This window comes from Microchirus variegatus (genome assembly GCF_963457635.1).
Source record: "Microchirus variegatus genome assembly, chromosome: 13".
Lineage (NCBI taxonomy): Eukaryota > Metazoa > Chordata > Actinopteri > Pleuronectiformes > Soleidae > Microchirus > Microchirus variegatus.
This window is the reverse complement of record NC_139814.1, coordinates 12,736,396-12,752,672: the sequence shown is the minus strand read 5'-3', so window position 1 is coordinate 12,752,672 and position 16,277 is coordinate 12,736,396. Positions and strand designations below refer to the sequence as shown.

The 16,277-nt window shown below is 40.0% G+C and overlaps 2 protein-coding genes across 2 annotated transcripts; both read left to right on the top strand.

Moving 5' to 3' along the window:
• Positions 1 to 1,982: 1,982 nt before the first annotated feature.
• Positions 1,983 to 3,674, top strand: LOC310935995 (tripartite motif-containing protein 16-like; the record flags this gene model as incomplete). The annotated part of the gene is made up of 1 exon (XM_083900010.1): positions 1,983 to 3,674. The coding sequence occupies one exon, from the start codon at positions 1,983 to 1,985 to the stop codon at positions 3,672 to 3,674; it is 1,692 nt and encodes a 563-aa protein (XP_083756136.1).
• A 1,908-nt stretch (positions 3,675 to 5,582) lies between these two features.
• Positions 5,583 to 9,415, top strand: fam8a1a (family with sequence similarity 8 member A1a; the record flags this gene model as incomplete). The annotated part of the gene is made up of 5 exons (XM_083899486.1): positions 5,583 to 5,970; positions 7,209 to 7,329; positions 7,421 to 7,544; positions 9,034 to 9,173; positions 9,274 to 9,415. The coding sequence occupies 5 exons, from the start codon at positions 5,583 to 5,585 to the stop codon at positions 9,413 to 9,415; spliced, it is 915 nt and encodes a 304-aa protein (XP_083755612.1).
• Positions 9,416 to 16,277: the final 6,862 nt, after the last annotated feature.

Below are 16,277 nucleotides of genomic sequence, written 5' to 3'. Positions count from 1 at the left end.
AGTATAAGTGGCACATATTAGGGCTATTTATCATCTCAGAATATGGTTCATTTATTGAAAACACTGCAACTGTGCACAGAAATGATTATAACTGCAACAGTCTGGTTTAATGTGATTTTTCTGACAGATATTGTGATTCAATGTCAAGCTTTATATGAATATGATGGAGTTTAACACCATGATATGAACAACTGCGCTATAATTCAAGGATGAGAAAGATGATGTGTACAATATGCTTTCCATATTTGGCATAAACCAATTAACAAACAGCTATTATTTTACGGCCCTTGTGATTTGCCAATTTGCATTGTATCAAATTACAATTTAAATGAACTATTCAGCCCAAATGTCTAATGGAAAAATGGCTTAAGTGTTTTCTTCTTACACTTAAATTTAGCAGCTGCTTCTGAGTCCTTTGAGTGAATGAACTTGGTTACTTCACATTTGCACAACCGTAGCCACTAATCTAAACTCCCCACTCACTCCCTTTCCACATTCACACTCACACAAACACACACACACACCAACATGTCCATAATCCCGACAGGTTGTCGGGTTTCTATGAGGGTCAGCATTTGCCAGACGCGGCTTTTATTCGACTCCCGCTCGGTGACTGTCGGGCAAAGACATCGCGTGGCCTCTGTCGACACTGGGATAACATGCATTGGCGTTCGCCTCACTGGCTCCATTCAGTGGGTCAGCGAGAAGCTTTTTGAACTGGCAGAATCCGGACAGCAGAGTCAGCAAATATAACCCACCCCCGTTAACCTTTTAATCAGAGCGGGGTGGGGGGGGGGGGGGAGTACGGGAAAAAGGTGGTGACAGGAGTGACTGCCTATGTATTTGAGTAACAGAGAAAAAGGGAAAGACTGTGTATGTCTGTCTGTATGTGTGTTTTATCAGCTGACGACTGGGCAGCAGGTCAAAAGGTCAAAGCCACTTTTCAACCCCACGATGACCTCTGTTTCAAACTTCCGGTTGGTTTGAATGATGATTAGTTTTCTTACATGTGGCTAAAGACCAAAAAAAAAATCATCGTTTCACATTGGATGAACTGAGTGGAGTGATTGGAACATCCTTCAGCAGATAATTATTCTGTCGGTAATTGATATGACTTTGAATCAATAGGACTCTGCTGCCCTCTTGTGGTGAAACCTTGTGCTCCGTTTAGTTAGGACCAAGAGGAAAGACCTACAGAAGGGATCAGCAAGTAAATGTGGTCTAGGGACAATTCTTTTGTAAGTAAAGACACCCATCAAACTTATCCATGGTGACTTTTCTTTACTCACGTAAATATAAGAATGTCACTATATTATGTGACTTAATGCGGATAAGGCCATGTGCAGCCCTCCAAATGATTTCATGTGGCCCGCTAGCTAATGCCAAGTTATAATGTTTTATGCCAGCCTTTATTTTTTAAATCTATTGATTAAATTTGCATCATACATATGGTGTTTATTGCATAATTCATATCATACCATATAAAAACAAACCTCATCATCAATGGTGTTATTTTGTTATCGCAATGGATCTTTTTGGCCCTCACAATTATATCCATACAAGAACACACACACGCACGCACGCACGCACGCACGCACGCACGCACGCACGCACGCACACTCACTCTCACACACACACACACACACACACACACACACACACACACACACACACACACACACACACACACACACACACACACACACACACACACACACACACACACACACACACAGGGAGTGTCACTAAGAACAGAGGTCACTCCATGTCAGAGTGGGAGTGGCTCTGCCCGTTCACATTTCCTGGTTCCCTCCCCCTCACACCTGCAGTTTGACAACGGGAGGAGGAAGGAGGCGGGGCCAACAGGTGGAGAGGAGCCAGATCTGACAGGCTCCGCCCACTGCTGCGTCACATGTTGTTGAGATCAGAGCTCAAACCTGTTTCAGTTGTGAGAAAGAGAAAGTCACACTGACGGCGGTGAAATGGCAGGAGTTCAGCTGCACATAGAAAGCTTCTCTTGTTCCATCTGTTTGGATCTTCTGAAGGATCCGATGGCTCTCAGCTGTGGACACAGCTTCTGCATGAACTGTGTTAAAAACCACTGGGACACAGAGGACGTGAAGAGGATCTACAGCTGCCCTCAGTGTAGAGAGGCCTTCATGCCGAGGCCTAAACTCTTAAAGAACGTCATGTTAGCAGATTTAGTGGAGGAGCTGAAGAAGACTGGACTCCGCGCTGCTCCTGCTCATCACTGCTATGCTGGAGCTGAAGATGTGGCCTGTGACGTCTGCACTGGCAGGAAACTGAAAGCTCTCAAGTCCTGTTTGGATTGTTTGGCCTCTTACTGTGAGGAACACCTCCAGCCTCATCATCAATCACCTGCGTTAAAGAAACACAAGCTGGTGGAGCCCTCCGAGAACCTCCGGGAGAACATCTGCCCTCTTCACGATGAGGTGATGAAGATGTTCTGCCGCACCGATCAGCAGTGCATCTGTTATCTCTGCTCTGTGGACGAACATAAAGGCCACGACACAGTCTCAGCTGCAGCAGAGAGGACGCAGAAGCAGAGAGAGATGGATCTGTGTCAAGAAGAAGTCCAGCAGAGACTCCAGGACATAGACGAAGGCGTGAAGCTGCTTCGACAGCAGGTGGAGGCTCTGAATGTCTCTGCTGATAAAGCTGTGGAGGACACACACGAGAACTTCACTGAGATGATGAATCTCCTGCAGAGCAGAAGGTCTGAGGTGAAGCTGCACATCAGATCCAAGCAGGAAACTGAAGTGAGTCAAGTTCGAGACGCTGAGAAGAAGCTTCAGCAGGAGAAGACTGAGCTGAAGAAGAGAGAAGCTGAACTGAATCAGCTCTCACTCACTAATGACCACATCCAGTTTCTCCTCAACTACCGCTCACTGTCAGCACTCAGTCCATCTACACACTCGTCCACCATCAACGTCTGTCCTCAGAGACACTTTGAGGACGTGACAGCAGCTGTGGTGAAGCTCAATGGACAACTGCAGGATGTCCTGACCGAGACGCGGACAAACGTCTCCCTGGCTGTGGCTGAATTAGATGTTTTACTGACAGAACCAGAACCAGAACCAAAGACCAGAGCTGAGTTCCTCAGATATTCACAGGAAATCAAACTGGATCCAAACACAGTAAACAATCATCTGTTTTTATCTGAGGGAAACAGAAAAGTGACATCTATGAAAGTTGATCGTCGAAGGTCTTATTATGATCACACAGACAGTTTCACTGATTGGTATCAGGTCCTGAGTAAAGAGAGTCTGACTGGACGTTGTTACTGGGAGGTGGAGTGGAGAGGAGAAGGGGTTTTTGTAGCAGTGACGTACAAGAACATCAGCAGATCAGGGAAATCAGATGAATGTAGACTTGGATTCAATGACAACTCTTGGGCTTTAGCTTGTGGTGAAAATGGTTGTCAGTTTGTTCACAACAACATCTGGACTAAACTCTCAGATGTTAAAGTCTCCAGAGTGGGAGTTTACCTGGACCACAGAGCAGGTCTTCTGTCCTTCTACAGAGTCTCTGACACTATGACTCCGCTCCACAGAGTCCACACCACGTTCACTCAGCCTCTATACGCTGCAGTTCGTCTTTTTTCTTTCCCTCTTTTATCCGGAGTCACAGCAGAGTTCTGTAAACTCAAATAGAGTTCTTTCAGGAGCAGTGAGTTAAAGGTCAAATAGAGTGGTCCTGTTGCACATATATGTGAGTTATGGAGGTCTACTTACATATATTAAGTTGTTTTTATGGTCAAAATCCTCCTAGTTGATGTAAACGAGCCGATTGAAATCTGTCCTTTTCGAAGCGCTTGTCAGTCGCGCTATTTCAGCCATAAATCTCGCCCAAGAAGACAGAGTGTGTTGTGATTGGCCAGCCAGCGTAGAGCCTTCCCACCTGTGTTGCGATTGGCCAGGTATCTGGAAGTGACGTAATCTATCACGTCAGCTCTCAGAAGCGCAGCTCCCTCTCTGGAGCGGTGGATGCATTGCTACTCATTATCAAAACATTGTTTTAACAGTGTTTAAAAATAGCTTCGTCACGACTCCCCGCCACAGTCCCTTTATGACTTAAAACCGGAGTCAGACCCAGAGTCAGAAGACACTGTTGCTCGTGAAACACCTCCACAACGGACGTTATTCTTCTTCTGCGGTTCAATGTACGCAACCGGATGTGCCCGGACTACCGCCCGGAGCAGGACGATCGGTTGTTCAGGAGAACCGCTGCTTGCGTAACTACAACGGGATTTTCAGTGATCTCGTTGAGCCCCGAGATTACAATAAAACACAACGTTCTCAGCAATGGCTGAACTGTTTGTTTCGAACCGTCAGGCTTCATAAACAAGGTAATGACGCAGATACACACCAAAAAAAACAGCGATAATAGGAACTTCCGGTCTAGTTCCGCTTTAAACTCTGAGTTTAAATCTTTAACTTCTCTGTGCTCGTTGCCACGACAACATAAAAAAAACTATAATAATAATTATTATTGTTTGTTCAAGTTTACACCTTTTTTGTCATAATACAGTATTTAAATGACCATTAATTACTTTCTAATGTTTAATTCTGTTCTTGCAAAACTTTAAGGGTTTTTTTAAAATAATAACAATAAAAAGTTTAGTTTAGTGTGAAACTGATGAAGAACTTTATCAGAAACCAACTTTACTGGAATAAATTTAAGAGGAAACTTAAGAAAATAATGAGGGATGACGACCAAAATTGAATAAAATTGTGATTTTTAACGCAGAGGTTTTTGGAACAATTATGGAAAGAAATTACATAGATTACAATAATCATTCTATACATATTCTGGATTAACTTCTGACTATATTTTCAAAATAAAATGGTAAGAAACATGGTTTAAGAGTATTTGAATGCCATTTAAAGCTTTTTTTGGATCAATTATGGGAAATAATACTGTTTAGATTACAATAATCATTCTATGTCTATTGTAAATCAACATCTGACAATATTTTCAGAGTTTAAGGCAAAGTTTTTCTTGTTGTTTTTTGGAATTATTACAGCAATAAATACGGTAACAAAAATACAGTTTACCTGAGATTAATCAATCAAAGTCTATTGTGGAATCATTTCTGATTTCTTTCACACACGCACACACACACACACACACACACACACACACACACACACACACACACACACACACACACACACACACAAATTAGAGCGTCTTAAGAAAAACAAAAATACACCGGTTCCTTTAAATGGCTTGTACCATTAACAGTGACGTAGAGGGGGGTGTCAGTAAGTCAACATGATGGCTTTATTCATTGATGTCTGCAGCCACAATTAAGTTGACGTTGAATTTTTCAGTGAAATGTATTGTAGTTTAATGTGAATATTTGAATCCCCTTCATATTATGCAGTGTAATCGTCCTGTAAAGTAAACACACGCACGCACACACACACACACACGCTGAAGCGGAGTTGTTCTTTTTGTGTCCAGCAGGGAGTTAATGAGCGGAGGCAGAAAGAGGATTATCAGTGACGGAGACAAACTCTCTGCTACAGAAAGATAGTGAGATAAGTGAGCCAGACATGACTGCGACTGAAAGCAGCGAGAAACCGCCTCCCCACAGCACCGTGACAGCGGACTACTGCGCCGAGCTGCAGCGGTGGATGTGGCAGTATTACTGGGGCAATGGCAGCTGGCAGAGCTGGGTCTCTCTGTCCGCCTTCTCCTTCCCGCTGCCGTGCGGTTTCCCTCCCAGCGGTCACACGGTGGGGCCACCTGCTGCTGCTGCTGCTGCTGCCTGGACCTCCGGCGGTGGACAGCAGGGGGCGGACACACGGAACTGGGCCACTTATCCTTATTATTACCCACTCAGTTACCCCGCATCCCCCTCTCACTCAGCTGGGGCTCAACCCGAGCAGAGTTCAGCAGCAACAGCGGCACAACAGGGTGGAAACAATGCACCTCAGACAGGTGAGCTCCAGAGGTGAACTTGTGATGAAGTATCGCGATAAAAAACTACTCAAAATAAGTTTGAGGTGAATTTCCATTATCGAAATGATTGTAAATAGTTAATATTTCAATTTAGCAGCTTGGAAATGCTGTCAAATTAGAGAGAATGGATTTATATAGAAGTTCCACAAAGGGGAGCCGCCATCTTTCCAGTCACCCCATTAGTTTGTGATTAAAACGTATCACATTTAGAAGTGTTTCCTGTCAGAATATAATACACTTATCGTATTTATGTGTCCTATAGTCGCTTTAAATTGAATATTGTTTGCTTTTGTAGCATTAGAACAACATTTTTTGTGTACTTGACGTAAGGGCCTTGCTTTCCTCAGGTGGCCATCTTGGAACGCCATTTCTCACGACGCCTAACCCCAGGAATTAGCTGTCGCTAAATACACCAGACTCCTGTGTTAAATATTGCGCTTCTATAAATTTATTTGCTAAATGTTGGAGATTATGATATTTTCAGGATTTTTAAGTCTTTTTAAATGATCTACAGTTCGGCATTGTTCGGATGGAATCTTGTGGAATCCAGTGACGACACTCTCTGACCAATCAGTGGCCCGGCTGTCTGTTGACTTCACATTTTAATATGGGCTCAGCTAGCTTGAAACCTCGCCAGACCAGATACTAAATAAGCACAAAGTACCAGGTGCTATCGCGAATGGAAAAGCAAAAAAAAACAAAAAACAGTAGAGACGAGCCAAGTAGTACTAGAACTGAACCCTTAAAATATTCACTAAAATTATGCATCAATAGCATGTTTCTATGATATTCCAACATTTGTTTGACATGTTGCTTACATCCTCAAAGAAAGCCAACTGATAAACAGGGAGGAGATGAACTAATGTTACTAATGCTATCAAACGCATAAATATTAATGTATTTGTGCACATTTTCCTGAAAGCTTACAGATGAATATGATGAGGCTTTGCTTGTTTCTGTTCATGAACCTAAATATATAAAGCTTTAAAAAACAATTCCCTAACCCTCCCACAGTCCAAAAACATGCAGAGTTGGGGATTAGGGAAATTGGACACTCTAAATAAGGTGTGAGTGTGCATTCGTTTGTCTTTATATGTCCCTGTGATGGACTGGTGACCTGTCCAGGGTCTCTGTGGTGTAGTGTAGGCTTTACTTTGTATACACTGGGTCATCCATGCGTATCTATACTCTCTCTTCAATTTGTATTTCCCTCACAGGCCGAGAGTACACCATCCCCTCTCCTCTGCAGAGGTTCCTGGCTGAGACAGTGGACTTCTTTATCCTGTTCTGTGTGAAGGCCACCATTGTGCTCTGGATCATGCATCTGAGTGGGATGAAGTGAGTCGAGCTTTAAAACAGTCCTCAAGCTCAGCTGGCAGGTGGTGGGTTATACTTCACCGTGCTCCGTTATGTCTCGCCTCTTTTAAAGGGACATCGCCAAGTTAATCACGCACTTCATCGTGGAGGAGATCGACGAGAACACGTCCATGGAGGATCTGCAGAAGATGATGGTGGTCGCGCTGGTCTACAGGGTGTTGGTGTGTTTCTATGAGGTGGGTCACGTTCCACACACTGCCTTTAGAGTAAAAAATAATAATGAATGTATAGAATTTTTGGTTTGAAGGCCTTTTTTAAAATCACTTTAATCCATTTAATTTAAGTGCAAAACAATAAAATGCATTGTCATTTAGAGAGGAACAGAAACCACACTTAGTTATTGTCTTGTGTGTTTAAAATATCGATAATTACTGTATAGTTGAAGTTTATTTGACACCTTACAAAATCTAATTTATTTTACAACAAAATGTATTATATTGTCAGTAGTACGATATATTTTTTTTTTTGCCTATTTAGCAAACTGCTTTTTTTCACATTTTCAGAACAATTACTCAACTTGTTAGTTGATAAATTGTCAAACCATAATTGCACATTGATGCATCTTTTCTAGATGGGGATGTCACTGCTAAAACATGGTGTGGAGGAGTCAAGTCTCAATACCAACTTTTTTTAAAGCTAAATAGAAGCACTGAAATCTTTTTTTATTTGTGATTTAAGCACATACGTGCATCATGAATTTAAAGTCGCACACAGTTTGTCCGGTCACATTGAGCTGCAGGTGCCTTGTTGCCACGTGCGCCTCTATAATGAGCCGAGTCAAGAGTTTCTCTGCGACACAATATTGTTTCCCATGACGGTGATGCAACGTTGCATTCATAGTTGCCTGAGATAAAGTCATGCATCAGGTTTCTTGGTTGACTTCTGCACCGGTGGCTTGTTTTCCCAGGTGGAAAAGCAGCACAGGGACATTCTCTGGCAACTCTGTGCAGACTAATGATGTGACGTGGGTTTCCTTTTTTTTTTTAAACCTTAAGTGTGAAAACTCTAACATTAATTTAATCATTGTTTATTAAGGGAAAAGGTGTTTTACAGCAATGCCCTGAATTTGCATTCAAAATAAGGTAAAAAGAACAATATAAACCACAAAGGCCTAAAATATAATTAAGGCTAAGGCAAGTTTAAAGTTTTTTTTAGCTTCTTAAATGTGAATATTTTCTGGTTTCTTTGCTCCATACAACAAAGAAATCTTTAAAACTGAATCGTTTTGGTTGGGGGACAACACAAGACATTTGAGAACATCATTATTTCCAGGTTGGAAAACACTGATAAACAATTTTCAACATTTCTTAACATTTTATGGACCAAACAATTACTCAATTAATCGAGAAAATTATCAACAGTTATAAAAATAATCAATTGTTGCAGTCCTAAATATAATCAAACTCAGATACAGGACAAACAAGTCTGATTCTGATTAAAATAAATTGTAAAACAATACAAAAATGACAAATAAGTTTTACAGGATAACATTTGTAAGAGTAAAACTGTTTAAGATGTTTAACAAGCTCGTTTTAAGTCTTAAGAGCACGTTTGATATTTTAATACTTCACCGCTTGCTTTTTAGCTCCTGTGTTGTTATAATACATTTTTAGAACATGGTCACATTTGGTTGTTGTTTAATTTCCGTCCGTCTTGTACAATCAGATCATCTGTATCTGGGGGGCCGGTGGTGCCACTCCAGGGAAGTTTCTGCTTGGTTTGCGGGTGGTGACGTGCGACGCGTCCACTCTGGTCACACCCAACCGAGTGTTTGTGTCGCCGGCGTCTAACGTTTCGCTCTCTTCGTGAGTGACGCACCGTTTCACTTCCTTCTTTAGCTTAGAGCATCTACTTTAGCACTCAGTAACACGGTGTTTTATCTTTTATGTGTCTTGATCTTCACAGCTCCACGGTGCGAGCATTGAATAAGAACTTCTCCATCGCCTTCCTCTTTCCTGTCTTCATCACTCTACTCTTCATCCGGCACAACAGGACAGTGTATGATATTGTGGCAGGGACAATTGTTGTCCAGAGGAGAGAGGACTGAGAGCCTCGTCACGAGCGGGAGAAGTCGTAACAAGACTTAAAATTTAAATTAAAACCAGTCACAAATGACAAACGGCAGCATATGACTGATCCATTGGCTCAGATCAAACTTGGACATCGATTGCATGCAAACACAGGCCAGTTTTGTTTTTGTGTGAGGTATTTATGACACACAGAGATTATGAGGAAACCCTCAGTATTGTGATTATGATGACTGAAAACTTTCAGGAAAGTGTGTTTCCAATATTTCCAGGACGTGAATCTTAATGTGTACATCATACAATAGTCTATTTATTTTATCCCAATGCTTAAAGCTCCTATGTGTAGGAATCTGGCAGGGAGGGTCTAGTGGTTGTACCAAAAAAAAAAAAAAACCTCTTAAGTTGCATTCTAAGAGAAACTAATGTCATCAGAATAATGGAACGCATGCTGTACACGCACATTTCTACACCAGTTCAAAGCTCCTCTTTGAAATTTCCCCATTTCCTCTTTGAAATGGGGAAAACTCATTTCAGGCCCAGTTATTTATACATAAATTCTGCAAACGAACAACTAGAACAAGGAAATGCGACACTTATGTCAATCTGAAATACTATAATAGTGTTTTTTATTTGCATTATTTAAATGAAAATGGGCTATATCACCGAGCAAATGGCACACAATGACCAGTTATTTGTCCACACAGGACTGAGGCAGAAAAGGCTCCACTGTCGTATATGTTTCTGCTACGATGTCAGTCAAAAACTGGCTCCGCCTTTCGTTTACTGCTCCATTGACTCCCAGAGATGCTGAGCTTCTGTGGAAGTGACGTTTTTGCCGCATTTGTCCAATCGCTGTCGGAAAAACCTTTTCTTTGTCGTCACATAGAGAACAGTTGAAGCTTTTATTGCAGCGGCTGCTACTGGAATACGAAAATCACGCAAGACGATCTGTCACGTAGCACTTTCTTATCGCATTCTAGAGCACATTTAGTGTTGAAATGTAAATCCAACACAGAACATATTTGACATTTTAGAGGACACTGAGCTCCTCTTGTCTTAGAGAAATCTACACATGGGGGATATAAAGCAGAAACATTAATAGGTTGTTTTGTTCAGAGTAATGAAATTTGATGTTTTTGTTTTTTTGTGTCATGTAGTGATTTTATGAAGCAGTCATACTGTTAAAAAAGACCAGATTGATTTTTTATCTATTTGTATTTTGTGTTTGTTCTGATTCTGAAGAGTTATTTATTGAGTGTATTTTTTTCTCCCATGTGACATTCAACATAACCTTAATTTGACATTTTCTGCCCATACTTTCCAGTACTTTCATTAGTAAATCTGGCGACCACAGTTTGTCTCGTATATTTGGCTTTCACACATGACCATTGAATGTTGTTGCCCACATGTAATCATACAAACTGTCGATGCTGGAACCACACTGGGTTTAGTCATATCATTACATCATCACAAATAAAAACTTATCATCGCAGTGCGGTTGTCATGAGTTAACAACATAGTGGGAATGCTCCTTAAGAGACTGAGGATGGGGTGGAGTTGATAATTAAGCGAGAAGTAGGAACAGCCGAGAGGATTTTCAGAATAAAATCCAGTTACTAATGCAGCTGATGCTCCTACTGCATGGTAGATAATGTGTACACAATTAAAGTGATTCATCTGTACCAGAAGAACTGTACATTTTTATTGTATGCCCTAATGTCAGTAGATAGGGTGGTGAATTATTATTATTATTATTATTATTTCTTTAAACACAGAACTTCTGATAAAACTTAAATTAGGTTAAACTTTGTCTACAATGTGGACAATTGGTTTTGGATCTACTTAAAATAAACATTAAACATTAAAAAGAAAGATGATAAAAGTTCAATTTAAAAACAATAAAATTCAGTTAAACAATGTCATAATTTAATAATAAACGCATTTTAATTTGGTGAAAGTGCAATTATTTACAATTGTGATAGCTAGTGACATTTATTTTGTATATATGCAGTATAATTATTGTTGGCCGGTGACATGTTTATTTTATAACTTGTGCATCCTCTTAGAACTATTTCCCTAAATATTACTTTTGTTTTCTTCATATTGCTAGAACACTTGTTGCCACATGGGGGCGACAATAGTCCAGAACAGACCAATACATGGCCTTGATAAACAGTGGATGGAAGGATATCTTTGCACATAATCTTAAAGATATGGTAATAGTAAAATAAAAATATTTATGTGTGTGTGTGTATATATATATATATATATATATATATATATATATATATATATATATATATACACACATATATAAATATTTATGTGTGTAATATATATATATTTATATGTATATATATGTGTATATGTATGTATATATGTGTATATATATATACATATATGTATGTGTGTGTGTGTGTGTGTGTGTATATATATATATGTGTGTGTGTATGTATATATGTGTATCTATGTATGTATGTATATGTGTTTGTATTTATATATATGTATGTATATATACACACATACACATGTTATTGTGGCATGTAAGGCCACAAGAGCTAATGACGTGAACAGTGAACACTCTTTCAATCCACAACCTTATATTTACCGTCTGTTTGACATCTGCAAATTCACGACTGTAGCAGAAATAGCAGCGTGTGAGGAATCATTAGTTCGCACAAGGTAATGTTTGACTTGGAGATAAAAAGGTTGCCTCTGCTCATAAAGCCTCAGCCTCACCGGTGTGAATATACAGCGTCTGCTCTTTAATGGCGTGTCAGACCGGGTTAATCATGTGCCGTGTTCTGTGAAGTCAGGTGCAAGAGTGTAGTATTTCATTACTATGTGTGTGTGTAGGCATGAGTGTACGCACAGTACACACCAAAGAGACAAAAAAAAAAAAATTGAATTATGTGATTAAAAAATAAACACACTGCCTAATTTTATTAGAGCTTAATCTCACAAACACTCATAAATTAAATTTTGCCTCATCAGTAATGACGTGGATCATCAAATTTAATTTTGGACCAAACAAGCCGCCATCATTTTTCATATATACGTTTATTAGACCACCATTAAGCATCTGTTACTGTTATTTATTTGGCAAATAAACTGAATTCACCTTTTTATACCCACATTTGAGCCGGCCCAATTAATCAATAACATCTGTTCAGGAATGCAAATAAATAACTATAATTTGACATCTTAATCAACATAAGAATTATGTTTTTGCTATTTTTTCAGGGTTTTTTGTACAACACTAAATTTGAGTATTCATGGTTAACAATAATAGTTATATTTTATCATTAAAAATTTTATTTTAGTTAAAGACCTTCTACTTACTGGCGTATTTCATTACAGAACATAATAACATATTCTTATAATTACCAATGCTGTTATTTAGAGCATAAACCTTACATTGATTCAGAAGTCACAGAGACTTGTTTACCTTTTGTATTTGTGTGACTGTCTACACCCGTTCCACTCTTTGTTTTTCTGCTTTCATGTGACCTCTTGCATGTCTTCTTTAGTTTTTTCGTTCCATTATAGATTGATACATTCTGTACCTCACTCCCCCTGAAAAGCCCTGCAGGGACGAGGACTGCAAATAAGCCATGGCTGGAAGTTCAATAAAAAAAAACCAAAAAAAAAAACACTGCATCGGTTGCACTTTAAGTAGATGTAACAATGCCTGCATGTGTTGTCCCCTTTTGAAATAAACTAATAAACAAGTAATCGAGCCACAGCTACGTACGGAGGTCGAGTAACCCTGTGTCAAGGTCATGTGCGTGTGAAGGTTCACTGGAGGTCACAGGACTCCATGTCATTCATTTTTTTTAAAGAAATCTAGCCACTTAGCTTTGATTTAGCGCATTGGTTTTCATACACCAAAAAGTAACAAATGACCTTTGTGTTTCATTACCAGGCAAATATCATCAATAAAATTACTAAAATGACAATCCCCATGCATAGCTGCTGCACTTGTTCCTCGTGCCAAAAACGCTGCTGAGTTGAATTTCTATGAGCCTATGTTCATGTAAGATTAGCCATGGGCATATTTTTGTCTTCTGGTCCCAGTAGGAAGATTTGGCTCTATACTCGGTATGGCAGGAGTTTAAATAGTAACCATTAATCCTTATGAATTAGTCATCATCGCCGTTCCCACGTCAACTCTTGTCTCACTCGGACGCGGACACGGATTGAACAAAAATAACACCACAGCCACTTCTGTCGTGACCTCTGTGGTTTACATGCTTTACTTTAATTATTTTATCCTTAAATATCTCCAAACTCTGTCCTCGAAATATCAGGGGATCTTCTTTTACTTCCGGATACCTGTGACTAAATGTTGGCGCCTTTTATAGAACCAGTGTGACGTGTAAATGTTACATTTAGGCATAACATTGGTGAATTTTCACTTATTTTTCCTCAGGACATGTCATAATTTGTAAAAAGATACTTTATTAAATGTAAAACAAAGGAAAAAATTGTTATTATGCGGTTATTTTACTGGTCCGTCCGAGTTCGTCACCCCTGGTCTAGCAGTTTTAGAACATACGGAGTATAAACGTCTGAATTATGAATGTGTAACAAACACTTTTTAGCTCACAGAACTTAGATTTTAAGTATTAAACTCCTTAAATGGCTGTGAGCCAGTGACTAAATGAGCTCTCTGTTGTATAATCTCTATCTGTGCGCGACACAGATATATATGTGTATATATATGTGTAAAAAAAACGATCCCAACATTTTGTCACCCAGTGTGCACAGTTTTCAAAGTTCATCGCGGCGTTTTGTCCTTCAGAGGCAAGTTTTTGTGCTGAGAGTCATGAGTTGTTCCCCGTGCCAAAGAGCTGAGTGAGGCTTAGCAATAATTACGCCTCGAGTGACTCTAATACAAATTTCAGAGGAAGAGTGGAGAGAGAGAGAGAGAGAGAGAGAGGGAGAAAGGGCCCAAAGGAAGGAAACAATGGCAGAGAGGAGTTTGTAATGAGTAAGGAGTGGAGGGGGGAGGAGTGCAAAAATGGGAAGAGGAGAGGAAGAACGAGAGGCTGAGGGGACACCATGCTTGAAAATTCTCTGTGATCTTTAAGCCGTGGGACCAGAGGCGATGGAATACCCTGCAGAAGTGTATTAAAATTCAACCGTCCTCACTAAAGCGCGCACTTATTTTACAACGAATGCCCCCCCGCACAGCTTAGTCATGCAGCCGTACAGTGGAGAGGACAGACGGATGTGTCGCGGGTCGTCTCACACATGCACAATAACCAGTGTTTCCCCTGGATAAGTTATGAACTTTACCCGGTACAGCGTCGCGGACAACTTTGTCACCATAATGTGGAGCTGCTTATGGATTATCTCTATATCTGCTCTTTGAAAACCTTGCATCTTCTCTCTCCTTTCCTAAAAAAAAACAAATTATTGATAGTGTGGCCACAGAGGCTCATCTACAGCCATGCATACCAAGCTGAAATCCCATTTAAATGCAAACTCAAAAGGAGAACTCGCTGTTTCCATGAACCTCGTCTGAGATGCAGACACTCTCTATACTCTCAATGATGACATAATAATAATAATAAACTTTATTTGAATAGCGCCCTTTCATACGAGGATTTGCAGCTCAAAGTGCTTCACAGTAAAAAGGAGAATAAAATTTTAAAAGAAAGGAGATGCAAATGCAACAATAAAACACAACACAGGGTGGAATAAAAAGGAGCTGTAGGGAAGGCTAGAATAAAAAGAAGAATATCTACTAAGCTGGCTTCCCTGATATCTAAGGGTAATGTGTTCCGAAGTTTATCCCCAATTTCCTTTCCACTGTTGTTGGGGAACCTGCAATAAAAAGCAGTGTTGTTTGTGTTACATAGAGAACGAGGGAGTTGGCAATGTAGCTTAAATTCTTAACGTGCTTAATTTTCAGAATAATACGTTCACCTTGTCTCTCTAACAGCCAGAGTTTGTAAACCGCCAAATTTTCCTGAACTATCTTTTATCTTTTAGTATAATTTGGCCAGTTCAGAATGCCAACATTTTGCTTAATATTCCCACACCCAAACTGTGGAGCTGGTTCCACAGGAGAGGAGTTTGATGCCTCACGGCTCACATCCTTTTCAAACTCTTGGAAACAGCATCGCCTCAAGTGCTCTATTAGGATAATAGGGTAATAAAAGCTGTTTAAAAAACAACAGAACCTCGTCACCAGGGAGAGTGATTCGGAGCTCTTACAGAGGGAGGAAGAAGTCATTTGGGGACTTGCACTGCAGCGTTTGGATCACCTTTAGGCTTCTAACACTAAGATCCTGATAAAGAACACAATGAAGTCCAGTCTCGAGATAACAAACGAGTAGTTGTGCGTCGTTCCTTTGAGACCTGATGAGTCTTGTTTTAATGATACTTTGCAGGTTGTCCTGCAGGGACAGTGAGAGGACACTTTCTATAGGAACAGTCAAAGGACATGGACAAAAATAACTCCAAGGTTGAATGTACAGTAGGAGTAAACACAATGCAGGTCTAATGACATCCCCTAAAGGAAGCTCGTACTATAGGTGAAAAGAATCGGTCCCAGCGCTGAACTCTGTTGAACTCCTGGAATCAGATGTAAATGAATTACATTTACTCACGTTACTGTAATTGAGTAGGTTTTTTGTGTACTTGTACTCCACTATGATTTGTGTCCCCTTTTTGTCCTTTTTGCACAACACAAGAAAGAACCCCAACCTTGTTATTAAAGTAACTAAGTAATTTTTACTCTGAGTACTTTTTAAACAAGTGACTTTTTTACTTGGAGTACATTAGACCTGTAATTTTACTTGTGTGTATACGTGTGTATACATATGTGTGTATATATGTATGAATGCGTATATGTATGTCTGTGTATATATG